This window comes from Mycetomoellerius zeteki, unplaced genomic scaffold (assembly GCF_001594055.1).
Source record: "Mycetomoellerius zeteki isolate Tzet28-1 unplaced genomic scaffold, Tzet1.0 scaffold364, whole genome shotgun sequence".
NCBI classification, from domain to species: Eukaryota; Metazoa; Arthropoda; class Insecta; order Hymenoptera; family Formicidae; genus Mycetomoellerius; species Mycetomoellerius zeteki.
This window is the reverse complement of record NW_017257354.1, coordinates 662,745-678,927: the sequence shown is the minus strand read 5'-3', so window position 1 is coordinate 678,927 and position 16,183 is coordinate 662,745. Positions and strand designations below refer to the sequence as shown.

Genomic DNA, 16,183 nt, shown 5'->3' with positions numbered 1-16,183 from the left:
CTGTTATTATATTGAACATAAATAAAAATGTGTTTAAGAAGATAACACAAATAAAATAATTCTCATTATTTTTATCTACACTTGCACATGAATCATAAACTCATTTTAAACATAAAATAACACCAGTGCACTATTATGCCTCGAAGTACATAAATTTACTTTAGATAATATAAAATATCACAGATAATCAATATATTTGTATAGATTTTACTAAAGTAACAAGAAAAGATTATATAATAAGATAAATGTACTTATGACAATAAAAAATAGAATTTTGTTATTGCTTATCTTATGCGAACATACCAAAGAATTTGTAACTCATTCGCGAACAGTAAAGCGAACACATTAAACAATTTTTAGCAATTTTCAGATAAAAATAATATGACAACTAATAACCATATATAATAAGATACATCTAACAGTAACTATTATCTGACAATTTATTACATATTAGCATATCTGTAAAAAGATATCGAGTACATCCCATTATATCCTATGATTTCATTATACCCCAGGTTCCCCTACCATAATGTAATATATAAACGTCCTTTTTACATATTTTATATGTAAAAAAGACGTTTACAGCAGTGTTGCTAACTTTGATGGACTATATTCTCTTATTTTCAGCGTTAAAATAGGTAAAATAGTGATAAAAATTAATGCTATGGGTAGTAAAAAATGCATGAAAAGGATGTAGCGTCATGTATGTAACATTTAATTTTGAATCGATCGTGAGCAATCTGCAGGGCTGTGTTCAGAGAGACATTATTAGAGCTATTTGAGTCATTCCATCTACATTGTTTATTAGATGTAAAGCAAGGATAGAATGACACTAAAAACGCTAATAGCATCTCCCTGAATATACCCCTGACGACTGGAAGTTGAATAAATTCAATTACATATGTGTAGTATGTATTTTATACGTATCAGTCGTATAACATTCGTTAAATTGCTGAAAGATCACAGTTGTATTTATGTTATGTATCTTGAATTACGTGTGTTGCATTACATTTTTAAATAATTGTTATGATTATGCAACGAAGAAATATATCTTTGTTCTTTTAAAAAACCCTCAAAATTATGTGACAATTACGTATCGTCTCCATAACCATGAATTACATATCGTCTCTATGCTTTGCCGGCTTGAACCCATTGTTAATTGACTCTAAGGGCCTGTTCTTTTTAGCTGAACTTTTGCATCAGTTCATCTTTTTTCTTTTTCTCTTTAGGAGGAAAAACGAGGAAGAAAGATGAACTGGTGCAAAAGTTCAACAAAATAGAACAGGCCTTAATAAATCGCGTGGGAACTATATCAGGTTTCGAATATTTCAATGCTCAGTTTTTTTTGTAATGTATAATCTATATACGTTTATTTGAATATGGCCGCATCTGTGGCGCAGAATCGTACGAAAATCTCAAGAACGAGCACTTGGCTGTGCACTTGACTAGGTTTTTTCCAACATGAACACGATAACCTTGTGTACTAATATTTATCTACTCTGTTTATCTTTTACCATTTTTTATTATTATAACAAGCCGTTGCGAATCAGCCTCGTGTAGAAATGTAATGGTAAACATTTCTATTAATCCTTCGTAGTCACACCGGAGTCAAAATGACCTCAAAGCGCATTTAACTTATTACCATAGTCACGGTTTTCGTCCTTTGAAGACAAAAAAATTAATGATTAAAGGCGCTCTGAGATCATTTTGACCCCTATATGATCATTACGGTTCAACTTTTAAAGAGGTATGGTTACGAAGGGTTAAAATAAATGGATATAGTGCTTTCATCCGTTTTGATTGTTATAATAATCTGCCCTTAATCGGAAAAATATTTATCGTATTAAATTTCGATGTATGTACAAATTTGTAGCATAATCGGTATTAATACTGAAAGGCCGTGGTCTGATTCATGCTACGCTCATGAGCATCATTTAACATTTGACAAACAATAAGGATGAAATGATTTTTAAACGTTGTGAGCGTGAATCAGACCACGGTCAAAGATGTAAACGGTTTATCGTATCCGTTTAAATATAATACGTACGGTTGTCTTGCAATAAAATAATGTTTATTTTCCGCACTTTTCTTTGCGTGGAACTTAACAAGGTTTACAGTAAGACACGCTGAAATTCTCGTTATTGATGATGCGATACTGATAATTTTTGTAGGTGGTGAAGTCTACCTCGCGCATTTGGAAAACGTGATCCATAATATTTTTGACCACTGGTGGGAAGCCTGTCACATTCGCAGTGGTTGCAAGCTGATCGTAGTAAGCCCATTGTCTGTCCTTTAACTTGTTAATGTGTCTCAGCTAGGAACAAAGAAAAAAGTTATAATTCAACATGACACTCTTATTTAGAATAAACGAAAATCCCTACAGTACAAAGTTGCACAAAAGTCGTAGCTACACTGCTGCAACATTGCAGTAACATTACATGTTGTAGCAATATTGCAGAGATTTTGCAACGATATTGTTGCAAATTCTGTGCTGTATGGGAATTTCTAGATAACCAGATATACACTGAATTAAAATTATATCGCAACATGATTTTAATTCGCTGAATTAAAGTTATATCGTGATACAATAGAAATTCGGAATTATTATTATGTATCGACATCATAATAATTCAACGAATTAATTTATGTCACGAAATAAAAAAAATTCGTATTTCTATTATGTCTCGACATTATTTAAATTCATGGAATTATTTTTATGTCATGACAATTTATATTCATTAATAAAAATTGTAATTTTTTTAGTTAATTATTTTTTAAGAATTTAATTTCTTGAAATGCAAAATTGCTTTTATGTTATTAAATAGTAAAACGACGTGCCATATTCGTGTCTGTCTGATAATCTAGCTAGGATATTGGCCTGGTAAAAAATTCATATAATATTTTTACATTTTTAATATTTTAATTTTCTCTTTATAAAGTTTAAATTTATAAATATTTTTCTGAAAAATATCTCAAAAAACTTCTTCAGATTTTATAGTTTTCTTCGGAAATTATAAAATAAGAAATTTGTAAATATTTCGGAATTCACATATAAAGAATTATAGAAGAGATGTAGACTTTTTCAACATTTCTGAAAAATGTTCCAATTTATACAAAAAAACTAAAAAATTTTTTTAAAAGTTATAAAATTATATAGGAACTGTGAAAAATTTTGAAATTTTTCAAGGTCATAATAATTGTCATATCAAAATATGTTTTGTCTTTCCCTGATTCGTCATTTATGTCAATCAACAACATATACAGGGTGTCCCTCCATACAGTGTCAAAACTGCAACGGCTTCAGCACATGAAAACAAAGTTCAAAATGTCTACTGAACATACGTCCGGTTCCGAACGGTTTCGGAATTTTTTCTCGACGAAATTGTTTGTCCGATAATATTTTCGAAAAACTGTTATTTTTACGCAATAAAAACTTATTGATGAATAAATAAAAGTGTGAAGACAGTAGAACCCAGATTATTATGATAGAGGACTTTCTGATTCAGTTTAGTTCGCTCTACTTACCTATAAACGGTGATGCACCTATGTGATTGCAATTTGGAGCGTTCATGGAGCGAAGATTAAAAGTAAGCCCAAACTAAACAGACAGACAATTGACGATCTCTTGTATGTACGTATGACCGAAAATTTCCTACGCTTGTTTCTGCGGTTGGAACCAAAATAGAATAATGTCTGAGATCATTGACGATAGAAAAAAAGATATGCACCTAATATATATACACCCTGTATATATCGTTGATGCCAATCTACCATTGCCTCTCAAAATGTAACCTTTTCCTGCAAATTTGTAAAAATTAATCATGAATCACATACCGGAATGCCTTGGTCCAATAGAGACTTCTTTTCGATTTCGTACTCTTCGCGCATCTGTTGCAACGACGGTAACTTGATACGATCTTCAAGGATCCCGAGGATATACTGTGCTTGAATATGGAACATTGGAAATGGTATCACCAACGCGGGCAAGCCCATGAAAAACAGGTTTGTGTAGTCCATATGCACTAGATGCTTGTAGATGGGTTCCACGTGGTCGTCGTCCGTACGTATCTCGACTTTAGCCGACATAAAGGGATACGTGAATTTGTAACCTGAGAAGAAATTATGAAACTATCTATCATGAATCATGAAGAAGATTTAACTGGAACGCTGATATGCATTACCAGTGCAGAATATGAAATCGTCCACTTCCACTGTTGAATTGTCGCGGAAGGTGAAGATGTTTCCCTGGATGGACTCGACACCGGGCTTTTGCTCAATATTGCTCGATATTTTTGAATTCAGCTGTTCCGGCAGATTATGACTCAGATATACCTGAAATCACCAAGGGAACTAAAGGATTAATAAAAAAATTGAGTCGAACCGTTGATGATTAGGATCATGATGTAAGTATATTATGACTAGGATTACTATACCATTGCTACGCGGCGGTTTTTTTACAATTAGCATTTTACGACATACGATTTATGTGGTCGCAGATTATGTATCTCAAAAAGATTCGGAAAGGACCTCGCATAAACTTTACGGGAATTGAATTTTGGATGAAATTTTAATATATTTTATGTAAGTTCCATGGTTTATGTGAGAATACTAACTGAAAATTTAACTTAAATTTTCGTAAGGTTTGTCCGAGTTCCTTTGATATTGATAATACTGTCGGGACATTATCAGGAAGATGAAAGTATGACTTTAAATTTGTCAAAGACGATAATTAATAGCGCAGGGATTTATGCGCCAGCGTACTTTATTAGCATATTGCGAGACTTCCATGGCGATATCAATGCCAGACCAGGACGCGCCGAGTATGCAAACCTTCTTGCCGGTATAGACCTCTGGCACTCTGTACTGATGACTGTGAACGCATCTACCGCGAAAGCTTTCGATACCTGGAATATGCGGAATACGACCGACAGTGTAATGTCCGTTGCACAGCACCACGGCGTCGAAGATCTTTGTCGTTTCTGTTTTGGTCTCCAATGACTCATATGTTACCAGCCATAATGTCCGGCCGTTCATAGTTTCTGGCTCTACGCGCTTCACCAGGGTATTCAACTGAAAACAAACGTGATCCAAAATAAAAACATGACAAAAAACGAAAAAGTCGTACCAATTATTTTAGCATATATACTCATTCACAAGATTCAAAACAATACTTTATAAAATATATAAAAATAACGCATTACCTCTTTTTTTCGTAAATTCGTTATCGTTACTTATTATTAATTTTGAAAAGTAACGTGTTGTTATTACTGTTATTTAAAAGAAATTCATTATTTTTTTTTTCATTACTTTTTTATAATGTTGAAATAAAATATTAAGTGTGTATTAATTGTAACAATGATCAATATTAAGATTTTAAATCATAAACTATATAGTCCTTATATAGCAAGCACTTTCCTTATTTATTTAATAAACCTTCTATAATTCTTTATATTAATATTTTTAATTTTTAATATAGAGGGTGTTCCCTAATTATTGATAAATTTATTTACAAATTTCCAATACATTAATTAAGATCTTAAAATGATGTCAATTGAGCATCAAATTATTAAACTTGCTAATCAATTTAATTTGTGATATTACTATGGATCAGTTGCGTTTTTAAGCCCGGAAAATTAATTCGGCACGTAATTCAAGAGACTACAAACGTGATATATAAATTCATATGAAATTATTAAAGCACTCTATTACTACATTAAAGGACTCTAGATCCAGCTTCGATCGGTATAGGTAAATATATTTAAAGTTAGCGTATCATAATCGATTAAAGTTCACGCGTTTAGTTGGGGTTGGTATTTTGTTCCACAATATAACTCAAAATATTAATTATACTTAAACACCACGAAATTTAGGCAATATGATTCGCTAACTTTAAATGCTTATAATTAAAAAACTATTAAACCTTGACATTTTGGTATTAGATCTCCGTCCCAAAATGATTTCAGAAATTTTCTAGCAAGTAGTGTGGTAGATTTAAGATGCCCAGCATAATATGTTCAATTTCTTATTCAAAAAATCTTAAGTCTCATCAGATATGCATGGATCTACAGTTTTAAGGATGTTAACATGACGGACTTTCATCTTGTCATTCAAGATTAATTAAATATTTCATTTATGTACTAACAGATAAAAATATACTTCTAGTCTTTCAGCTACGGCGGCTCATTCATGTTGAGGTGGTACTTGTGTAGTAGGCTATTATTCTGATGTAGTTATGATCAGCTGATTATTTTGTTTGATTTATTTTGTTTGATGCTCGATCTTTTGGTTCAATATTGTTTCTGTTCCCCTCTCTCTATAGGGATAAATATTTAAATAATATATTTTATGTCGAGAGTCGCTCAGATTCTGATAACAATGAATGAATTTACAAACACTATACTATATAACATATGGTAATACGAAAAGTAGTATATAATAGACCTTTATATACATATATATATATATATAGACTTATATTAAGGTCTCCTTTAAGATTTATCTTTTAAAACTTTAATGTGCCTCTAAATGGAAACTCTGTGGAGGTGTAGAGGATCATCGTTTTAACATCCTTACAACTGCACAATGTATGCAAATGCATGCATATCTGACGAAACTTCAGATTTTTTACGTAAGAAATTGATTATATTTTTTAATTTTTAAATTTAGCAATTTTGAAGTATTTTATTTTTTAGCATTCCTTTGGTTTTCAGTGAAAAAAAGATTATCAAATTATACAAGTAATTAAATAATTAGAACAAAGTCATTATTATAGTCGAATTATTATTATAAAAGTGAATTGTGTTATTCTCTTTAAGGCGAATTTTGACTATTTTTCTATGTTATCATATTTATAGCAACCTAAAAAACGTAAGATCACATGTGTAACTTACGAGTACGTTACACTTCTTACAAGGGAACGATCAGAACTGTCTCTTATTGATTTTGATGCGCTTTGGATATGTTGTAGAGCATCAAAAAATGTTCGACCCATATTTTTTATAATGGCTTATCTCGAAGTTTAGGGGGTGAAACACCCCCTTTAAGAAAATGGATTTTTTCGTTTTCAGCAAATGTCTTCGAAACTATGCCGCGTATAAAAAAATGGTTTATACAATAGTTTTACAGTATTTTATGCTGTATACAATAGTGTATTCATTTTTTTTTAATCAAATTTTTCAATTAACCCCCACCCCCACTTATCAGGGTTGCAAAATTAAAAAAATTTTTAAGAACAAAAATTAAAGAGCATCGGATGCCGAATCCATTCATGTACAATAATGTTATGGTTCCACGATTCAATATTTTAGAAAACGAGATGATAACGTGCGTGGCGTTTGTACATAACACGACTATCATCTTGATTTTTAAAATATTGAATCGTGGAACCATAACATTATTGTACATGAATGGATTCGGCATCCGATGCTCTTTAATTTTTGTTCTTAAAAATTTTTTTAAATTTTGCAACCCTGATAAGTGGAGGTGGGAGTTAATTGAAAAATTTGATTTAAAAAAAAATGAATACACTATTATATACAGCATAAAATATTGTAAAACTATTGTATAAATTATTTTTTTATACGCGGCATAGTTTCGAAGATATTTGCTAAAAACGAAAAAATCCATTTTCTTGAAGGGGGTGTTTCACCCCCTAAACCTCGAGATAAGCTGCTATAATTTGTCCTTTGTCACTGGCGTACTGCCGGCCATGCAGGGCATCCTTTAATAGTTAAAACAAAATAAATGAATTAATTTGATTGCGTTGAAAGTCCGACAACCATATCGGCACACAATTATAATTTCTGAAATTAATTCATTTAAATGAATTTACAATAGTTCAACATCTTAACGTTCTGACCGTTATGGCGCTTCTTAATTTAAAGCATTGTAGTTAACATTAGCGGTCTTTCAATCTTATTATTGAAAATAAATGAAAGTCGGAAACAGTAAAGACAGTACTATAGGCTGGATGGCAAAGTCTAAATTTCTGCAGTTGTCAAAAGTCCGTATTCAGAACATGTTTATAACAAACCGAGATGTTCTATAGTACGTATATGTAACGTAGATTATGGTATATCATATTAAGATAAATTATCAAGAATTTTACAGTTTACAAGATATTTTATATTTTATTTCAAAATATGCGAAAATAAAGACTGAAATATTTCTTAAACTCTATTCTTAAATAATTTTACTTCAATACTTATGTGTATACGCAGAATAACTAGAAGAATTATCAACAAGTGAGATAATACCTATAACGAAGGGTATAAGGCTATAAGTCGAAGCTGGATCTTAATCCCCATAACATAAAACGTCACAGTTACATCACAACAATCATGATTACGTCAAGGTAATGTGCGAATGTCCACTTTATCACAAATGTGATGTCACAACAATACCATGGTGATGTGCGAATGTCTTTGTAACATGTGTTATTTTATTGACAATCTCACAGTGACATATATCCTTCCTGACTATTGTGACGTAAATGTGAAAGTGTTTAAATATTTTCATGTGAATTTATACATCACATAATGTAGTCATTTGATGAACTGCGCGCCGAATTGATTTTTCGGACTTAGAAACGCAACTGAATCACTGTAGTAATATCACAAATTAAATTGCAAGCAGTTTAATAATTTGATGCTCACTTGGCATCATTTTAAGAAGATCTTAATGTACTGAGAATGTGTAAATAAATTTATTGCGAAAAATATTACCTCGGTTGAGAGTCGAACCTGGATTTTTAAAATTTTATGCGAGCGTCTTAAGCCTTTAGACCATCGAGGTCTTAATAGTATTCTTCGCAATAACCGATATGTAGGAAAATACGCATATTTCAGGCATGTGTAAACAATAATAAATGATTTATTAAGACCGTATAATGGGAATATACAAGTAAGAGATAATACTTATCGAAGCTGAATTCGACTCCCGGCCGAGATAATATTTTTCACAATAAATTTATTTACAGATTTTCAGTACATTAAAGTCTTCTTGAAATAATGCCAATCGAGTATCAAATTTTTAATTTAATGCTTGTCAATTTAATTTGTGATATTACTACAGTGGTTCAGCTGCGTTTCTAAATCCGAAAAATGTATTACATAAATATGTATTACATAAATTATAAATTCACATGGAAATATTTAAGATCCAGCTTCGACCGTTATAGGCATTATCCTTCACTTGTTGTATATTCACATTATACGGTCTCAATAAAAAGTTTATTATTGTAGAAGAATTATATTATGTAAGAGGAATCTTTCATATAATTTTGTTAAAAAATATGCATGGTGATGAAACCTTAAAAAATCAATTTTTTCGAAAATTGATTTAACCAAAATTTATTTATCCCTCTACTAACCTTACAACTCTCGTTTGAAATTTTTTTAGATATGCTTTCTTTCCGGCATAATATATCTAATAAGATTAAAATTAATTATCCTACGCGTAGATGTTAATCAGAAACTCAATAACGATACTTCATAATGTCGAGTAGCGAAGAAACGCTTTTTTTACAATACATTTCTCCTCGTTTTCGTATATATTTAACAAAATATGTCATCAGAATGCAAAAATGAGAAAACGTAATATATTTTGCATTTGATCTTTATAATAGAATTCAATAGTATTCAAAAACTTACTTTAATGTAGGGATAAAGATTGAAGTGTTTCGCATAGCTCATGAGATATTTTTTTATTAAGCTGTGGTGAACGAAAGACGGGACATCCAGATCTTGAAAGGGAAAGTCAGGTATCGCCATTACTTCCTTCGGTATATTTGTCCTGCAAGATAAATTTGCTTTCTCAGTATTGAGGTGATCATGCGCACGACTTTTGTTAATTTTCCGCTGCGGAGTTCAGAAGATACGATGACCTATAACCCAAGACTAGCGATAAACAAAGTTGTTAGTTATTAGCAATTTAGCCCGAAATAAGCTCTAGTCTATTTTGAATTTACTCGATAGACATAGACATAACTGGAAAGATATTTTTCCGTCGTATTTCTTATGATTAAGCGTGTTTATATTACGACGAAAAAAATATTTTTCAGAAATATTTCTAATTCTTTTTATTTTTTGTTAATATTATTCGATATGTTGTTTAGCTATAATTAAATTGACTGTCGAAGGCTCGAATAGGAGTGACTTGGTAGTTTTCAAAACATAGAATCACATTAATATATGAGTGGTACAGATGAAATTATATTAGATAAGAAAATTACATTATCCGAATGCAAATAGGGAATTAAATGTTTGCATTCGTCATCATTGTTTACTTCCATCGATTTCGTTCAAAAGTCTATATCTTGGCAAGAGTCCTTGAGTCTTTCACATTGTTACGCAATGATTTTCGATCCACATTGCAGATCGCTTCATTATTTGATTTATTGTTGACGTATGCGCTTCCTTTCCGGAATTCAGGAAATCTTCTCGTTAATGTGTGTCACACAAAGTGTATCGCGTGTCAAGCAAAGTTTATCACGTTATTGCATTAGACCGGGTATTTTTCATGTGTGCAGGGACACTATATTTATTGTTTTTTAATTGTAGAAGACGCTTATTCGTTACGTACTTTTATTCCGTATTTGTTGCAAATTAATTTCTGTTTTGGAATCGAACTTATGATCTGCCACCTCATCAACAGTCCTTCATATTTATCGAAATGTAATTGCCGTATGTCACAGGAATCCCAACTTCTATTAAGAATATAATTGAGATTGCAAAATCAGTATTCCATTATTTGAGATTGCACAATCATTTATTCTATTATGCATTATAAAGAATGACAAAATATCCACATACACGCGCACACACACACACACACACACACACACACACACACACACACACACACACACACACATATATACATATATATTTATATTTTTATTTATGAACATGCATACACGCACATGCATGTATACGCACGCATACACAGTGTATATAAAGTCAAATTTTTTAAAATATATCTTTACATTAGGCAGTTTTTTCTTCTTTACTGTAAATGTATTTACATATGAAGTAAATATTCAAAAGTTGTATAATTCGTACATATATATATTGTCTTATCAAAATGTGTTTTGACATAGTGTATATTGCAATATTCTTCGAAAACTACAAATTGGGTTAATAATATATTAAATGTTAATTTTTGATGCATACCTTTGTTTTACTAGCTGTTTATCTGGTTAATTACTCCATTTCTACACTATTGAAGCATAAGGGACTCTAAGTTTCGATGCAGAATAGTATCCTTAACAGCATTAAAGACGACTTTAATATTTTCCGTGTCTACTGCAGTGGTGAAATGATGAACAACCGTTTCCTTGGATCACGCACGCACGCACGCACACATACACACACCTGTGATGACACTGCGATCAAATCCCACCGATTTAATTGAAAAAAATCTATTTAGATCTAATTGATAATGGAAAGATCTTAAAACTATATTTGGGTGAATGACTAATTGTAAGACAGCAGTGATACAGATTTATCGAACAAGACCAAAGAAAGAGATCGATACTGTGTATTAAGTGAAAAATCAGCTATATAATAATAGTAAATACATATACAGGGTGTCTCACAATTCACACCCATCCTTTTAAGAACGGATTTTTTGAAACATTCTAAGACGAAAATCCTAATACGAAAATATCAAGGCTATAATAGTTTTTAAATTAGTAGCGATTAAAGTTTACTAATCACGGAGCTGATATTTCGCGTGCTCAGGCATATATCGATACGACAAATGATGAGGGTGCTTCAGAATCCTCTCAGCAACTTTAAGATTATCCTACAAAGGGTGCGTTCCGAGTTAAGCATGATGCATCATTAGGCCTGTTCTTTTTGGCTGAACTTTTGCACCAATTCATTTTTCTTCCTTTTCTCTTCAGGAGCAAAGAAAAAGAAGAAAGATGAACTGTGGTGCAAAAGTTCAGCCAAAAAGAACTGGCCTAGTTATTTTGTTCACCAAATAATAAAGGAGGATAAGACGATACATCATGCACTTCATGCGTAACTCGATCGGAATGCACCTAAAGATGCAATGGGTGCATTCAGAAGCGACGATCGCTGGCTACGTTTACACATTTAGATCACGGCTATACAATAGAGGTCCTTGTTTATCCTTAGGTTAAACAAAGACACCTATCGTATAGTCGCGGACTAAGCGCACGGTGTAAACATATTGTATATCAATCTCTTATTAAAAGAAACTTCTCTGTCTAAAATTTCAACATTGCCCCAGTCGAAATTGTGATTCTGGTCAATGCGGTGACTTGTGATCACTGTTGGGGATTTTGACTTCTTATTAATATAGAGATATACTTCTTATTAATTCTATATTAATAGAAGCTTCTTTTAATAAGAGATTGATATCGGAGATGGTTCACATAAAACGACAAACGCATGGGCTAAACAAAATGACAGATTCTCTGCCAGAATCATATCTAAACATTATCAAATCTCTTTCCCCTTCTTAATATTGTCCTTTGTCCCCTTCCAATTATCTTTTCTATTTCTTTGTTTCCTTTTTGTCATAACGTCGCTGTACATCGTCGAGGATATATCTAACAGTATTATGGCTTATTTTTTATTAAACATAACTTTGTTAATTGCGTTTTCTTCTCGGCGTCTAACTTACATCATTAAGACAATTTAAGGTATATTTATTTATGTAATTTAATTGTTACTAATTTAATATAAAATGTACTCAATTTAAACTGTAACGCAATGTCAAGTTATTATTTATTTGTGGGATTATAGAATTGTGAAAAGTGAGATGAGATCACCTTTAGGATATTTTAAATATGGACCGCATACTGGACATTATAAATGTGATCGAAAATTTCCGATAATTTATGTAATAATGTTTTGTTGTTTTACATTGAAAATGACCCGATCGGTATCGAAACGTTTGTACAATTATTAAATATCTTACAGTATAATTGGCTCGTTGCCCTTCTTTTATTTATTGATTTATTCTAATTGAGCCACATTAACAATTATATTATATTAGCTCATTAAAATCGGAGGGGGACAGTTGGATCCCTTTCCTTACGAGTAAAAAAGGGATTAATCTCTGATTAATATGTTTATTTATTATAATTCGTAAGGTAGAATAACTTGTCTATTATAGATAATCTTTTATATAATATTTTTTATTTATTTATTACTGTTTATTATATAACACGGCATTATTAAAGATTATTAAAGATTATCGATAATAGATAAATTATTTCACATTACGAATTATAACAAATAAACATATTAATCCCTTTTTTACTCAGTAAGCGCTATTATTGAGCGGTCGTGGTACTGAATGCACCCAATGACATTTTTATTAAGAAATTATTGTTGCTTCTATACGGAATCTATTTGTATATTACGTACACATAATTAATGTCGGATCATACATAGGTCGTCTGAAAAGTTTTGAGCCTCAACATGAAGATGGCATTACTCGTCAAAACAATTTTGGTACTATAATCGTACATACTTTGAAAGATACCTGCGAAAATTGTAGCTACTTCCAGCACTTAGTTGTTGTTTGTCAGTCATTTGTGCCAGTCAATGTCAATGTTTTTGTAAAAATAGAAAAAATTTACGAATTGCGGTTCGAATTAATTGACCATCCACCGTATTCACCATCTGGCCCCCAGCGACTTTTTTCTGTTTCCTAGGCTCAAAGTTTGGCTCGGAGGACAGAAATTTTCATCGAACGAGGAGGTCATCGCATCCGTAGACGCTTATTTTGCAAAGTAAGACGCTCAGTATTATTTGAATGGATTAAAGGGGTGGGAGCATCGCTGGAAAAATGTATCAACTTAAAAGGAGACTATGTGGAAAAATAAAATTGAATTTAACCGAAAAATTACTTGTTTCTATGTTAGGCTCAAAACTTTTCAGACGACCCTCTATAACAAAATATCAATTTAACAGCGAGATACTACGACTTGTTTCGAAATAAATTCATAACCATTTTCGTTCGTGAAGTAAACATTTTGTAATAATATCTATAGATAAATCTATCTTTAACGTGAAAAGAATTAAATAAATATTTGACATGTTTCAGCCTTAATTTATCAATATATTTAATGTTGCTAAAGTAAGGCTGAAACATGTCAAATATTTATTTAACCCCAATACATAAATATCAAATAACCGGCATACATATTTCTCAATAATTATTGTAGTAAAACGTTGAAAAAGGATAAAAATTGATATAAACTACATCGATACATATGGATCGTTAAAATTAATAGAGTATAAATCGATGTCATTCTTACTGATAATTAAAATATGTATAAGTTTATAAGCAATAAATTAATTAAATACAATTTTAAATACATTTTATAATCTGTGCTTGCATTATCCTCCGTTTTAATGTTTGAAGGTCATTAACGAGTACTTCATACACATTTTGCTTCAGAGCAAACAAAATCAAGAGATATATATTTCGATATTATATTCATTCTTATAGTTCTGTTACTTAAGAAGTCAATTTCTTTAAACAAAGCGTTTGTGAGCAAACTTTCAAAGAAAAATTTTACTTGTTTTGAAGTCCTAAGTTCATATTTTAAGTTTGATAGTTTAATCCGACAACATCCTGTATATGTACATACAAGATAGACAGCCGGTCTCGCTTCGATGTCATTGTATGCGCTTGCTTTTAACGCGAGACACTATCGTGTCTCCTGATAAAAATGTTATGCAACGCTTTCTACATATTTACTCAGTTATTGACGATCTTACCTGAGATTCTTGTACATACTGCTGTGTATCAAAAGTCCGTGTTTGTCAAGATCTGTTTCATCAGTATATACCCAGGTGCCACCGATGTGATCGGATTGCTCGAAAAGGACGAGACTATAAGAATTTAATTTGGCTACTACATGACGTGCTACCACCAGACCAGCCACTCCACCACCCACAATAGCGATTTTCGTTTTACTACTCGGCATGATTTTTTAATAAAAGTCTAAAAAAGATATAATACGTATATTTTTTAACTGTATTTTAAAAACTTTAAGAAAAAAAGGGAGAGAGAGAACGAGATTAAATAATATTCAGAAAAAAAGGTAATTGGAATAAATATAAAAGAAGAATGTACCAGGAACTCGGATCAAAATTACATTCCAGAATTAATTTTAGACCGGTTACGGTTATGATTCGAGGCTACTTTCGATTTCAGTCTCTGTGTCAGTTCGATCCTTTTAGCGATAACGGTGACCGTTATAAGTGTATGATAGTCAAAACCGAAAAGGACCGAAATTTAGTTAGTAATTCCGATAATCATCAGGGCTGGGTAATCATTTAAAATACTTAAAAAAATGTATTTAAAATGTAAAATGTTTTTCGAATCCACTTTATATGTAAAATGGGTAAATAGATATTTTAAATAGTTTTCAAATACAGAATGGTTTTCCCTACATACATTTTAATATACATTTTTTTAAGTATTTTACATTTAGCATTTTAAATAGAATTACATTTTAAATGGCATTTTAAATGCAAAAATACCAGGGAATAGGATAAAATGATTAATAAAAGAATTGAAACTAAAAGTTGAATTTAGCCTCGGACTGTTATGCAGATCGAAATTTTTCAGTCCAAATCCCTGGAATGTACTTTGAAACTAAGGATAATTAATGTTATCTACATACGTTTCTTCTTTCCAGTGAAATTGAGTAACACAATAATATATTTGTTAATTGATAAGCAGCAAGTTTAATTTGGTAATATTATCAGCAAACAATTTAAATTTAATTTCACTGATACTATCGTCACTGTTATATTATTTTCGCCTGTCGATTGTAAAAATAAGCAATGTCCTGATAGCAAAATTATCCGCGATTTGAGTATATAGTGAATTTGAAAAATACTGAAACAGACGACATTTAACGCAATAAATGTCAGAGACATTAACTATTACGAGCTGATACGGCCAAAAGCTCAAATAAGACTAATCAACGAAAGCAAGTCTACATGTATTGGACTATTCTCGTTAGCTGGTCTCTTCGCTCTATACTAACGTTCTACATATGGAAAATGTTTTCTCGGGTTTACGGTTTACGCCCCTATCCCCTTCTTTTTCTGATGAAATAGCTGTGGGCTTATGGTCAGCATGTTGCCCTGCGGGATACTCGAGCGCGCATGAGTGAGAGAGAGAG

General features: G+C 31.5%; 1 protein-coding gene across 3 annotated transcripts in view; it reads right to left on the bottom strand.

The window, feature by feature from the left end:
- Window positions 1-1,347: 1,347 nt before the first annotated feature.
- LOC108725855 (flavin-containing monooxygenase FMO GS-OX-like 6) overlaps window positions 1,348-16,183 on the bottom strand; it is a 15,682-nt gene continuing 846 nt past the window's right edge. The window contains exons 1-7 of one of the 3 annotated variants that reach the window (XM_018453113.1): window positions 15,677-16,133; window positions 14,766-14,991; window positions 9,651-9,792; window positions 4,762-5,070; window positions 4,182-4,332; window positions 3,835-4,109; window positions 1,348-2,314 (exon numbers count right to left, since the gene is read on the bottom strand). In XM_018453113.1, coding sequence (XP_018308615.1) covers window positions 2,102-2,314; window positions 3,835-4,109; window positions 4,182-4,332; window positions 4,762-5,070; window positions 9,651-9,792; window positions 14,766-14,974 — 1,299 coding nt within the window. In that variant the 5' untranslated portion in view covers window positions 14,975-14,991; window positions 15,677-16,133 and the 3' untranslated portion in view covers window positions 1,348-2,101. Of the gene's footprint in view, window positions 2,315-3,834; window positions 4,110-4,181; window positions 4,333-4,761; window positions 5,071-9,650; window positions 9,793-10,581; window positions 10,660-14,765; window positions 14,992-15,676; window positions 16,134-16,183 lie in introns of those variants that run through there. The other 2 variants (XM_018453112.1, XM_018453114.1) reach the window with 2 other exon arrangements.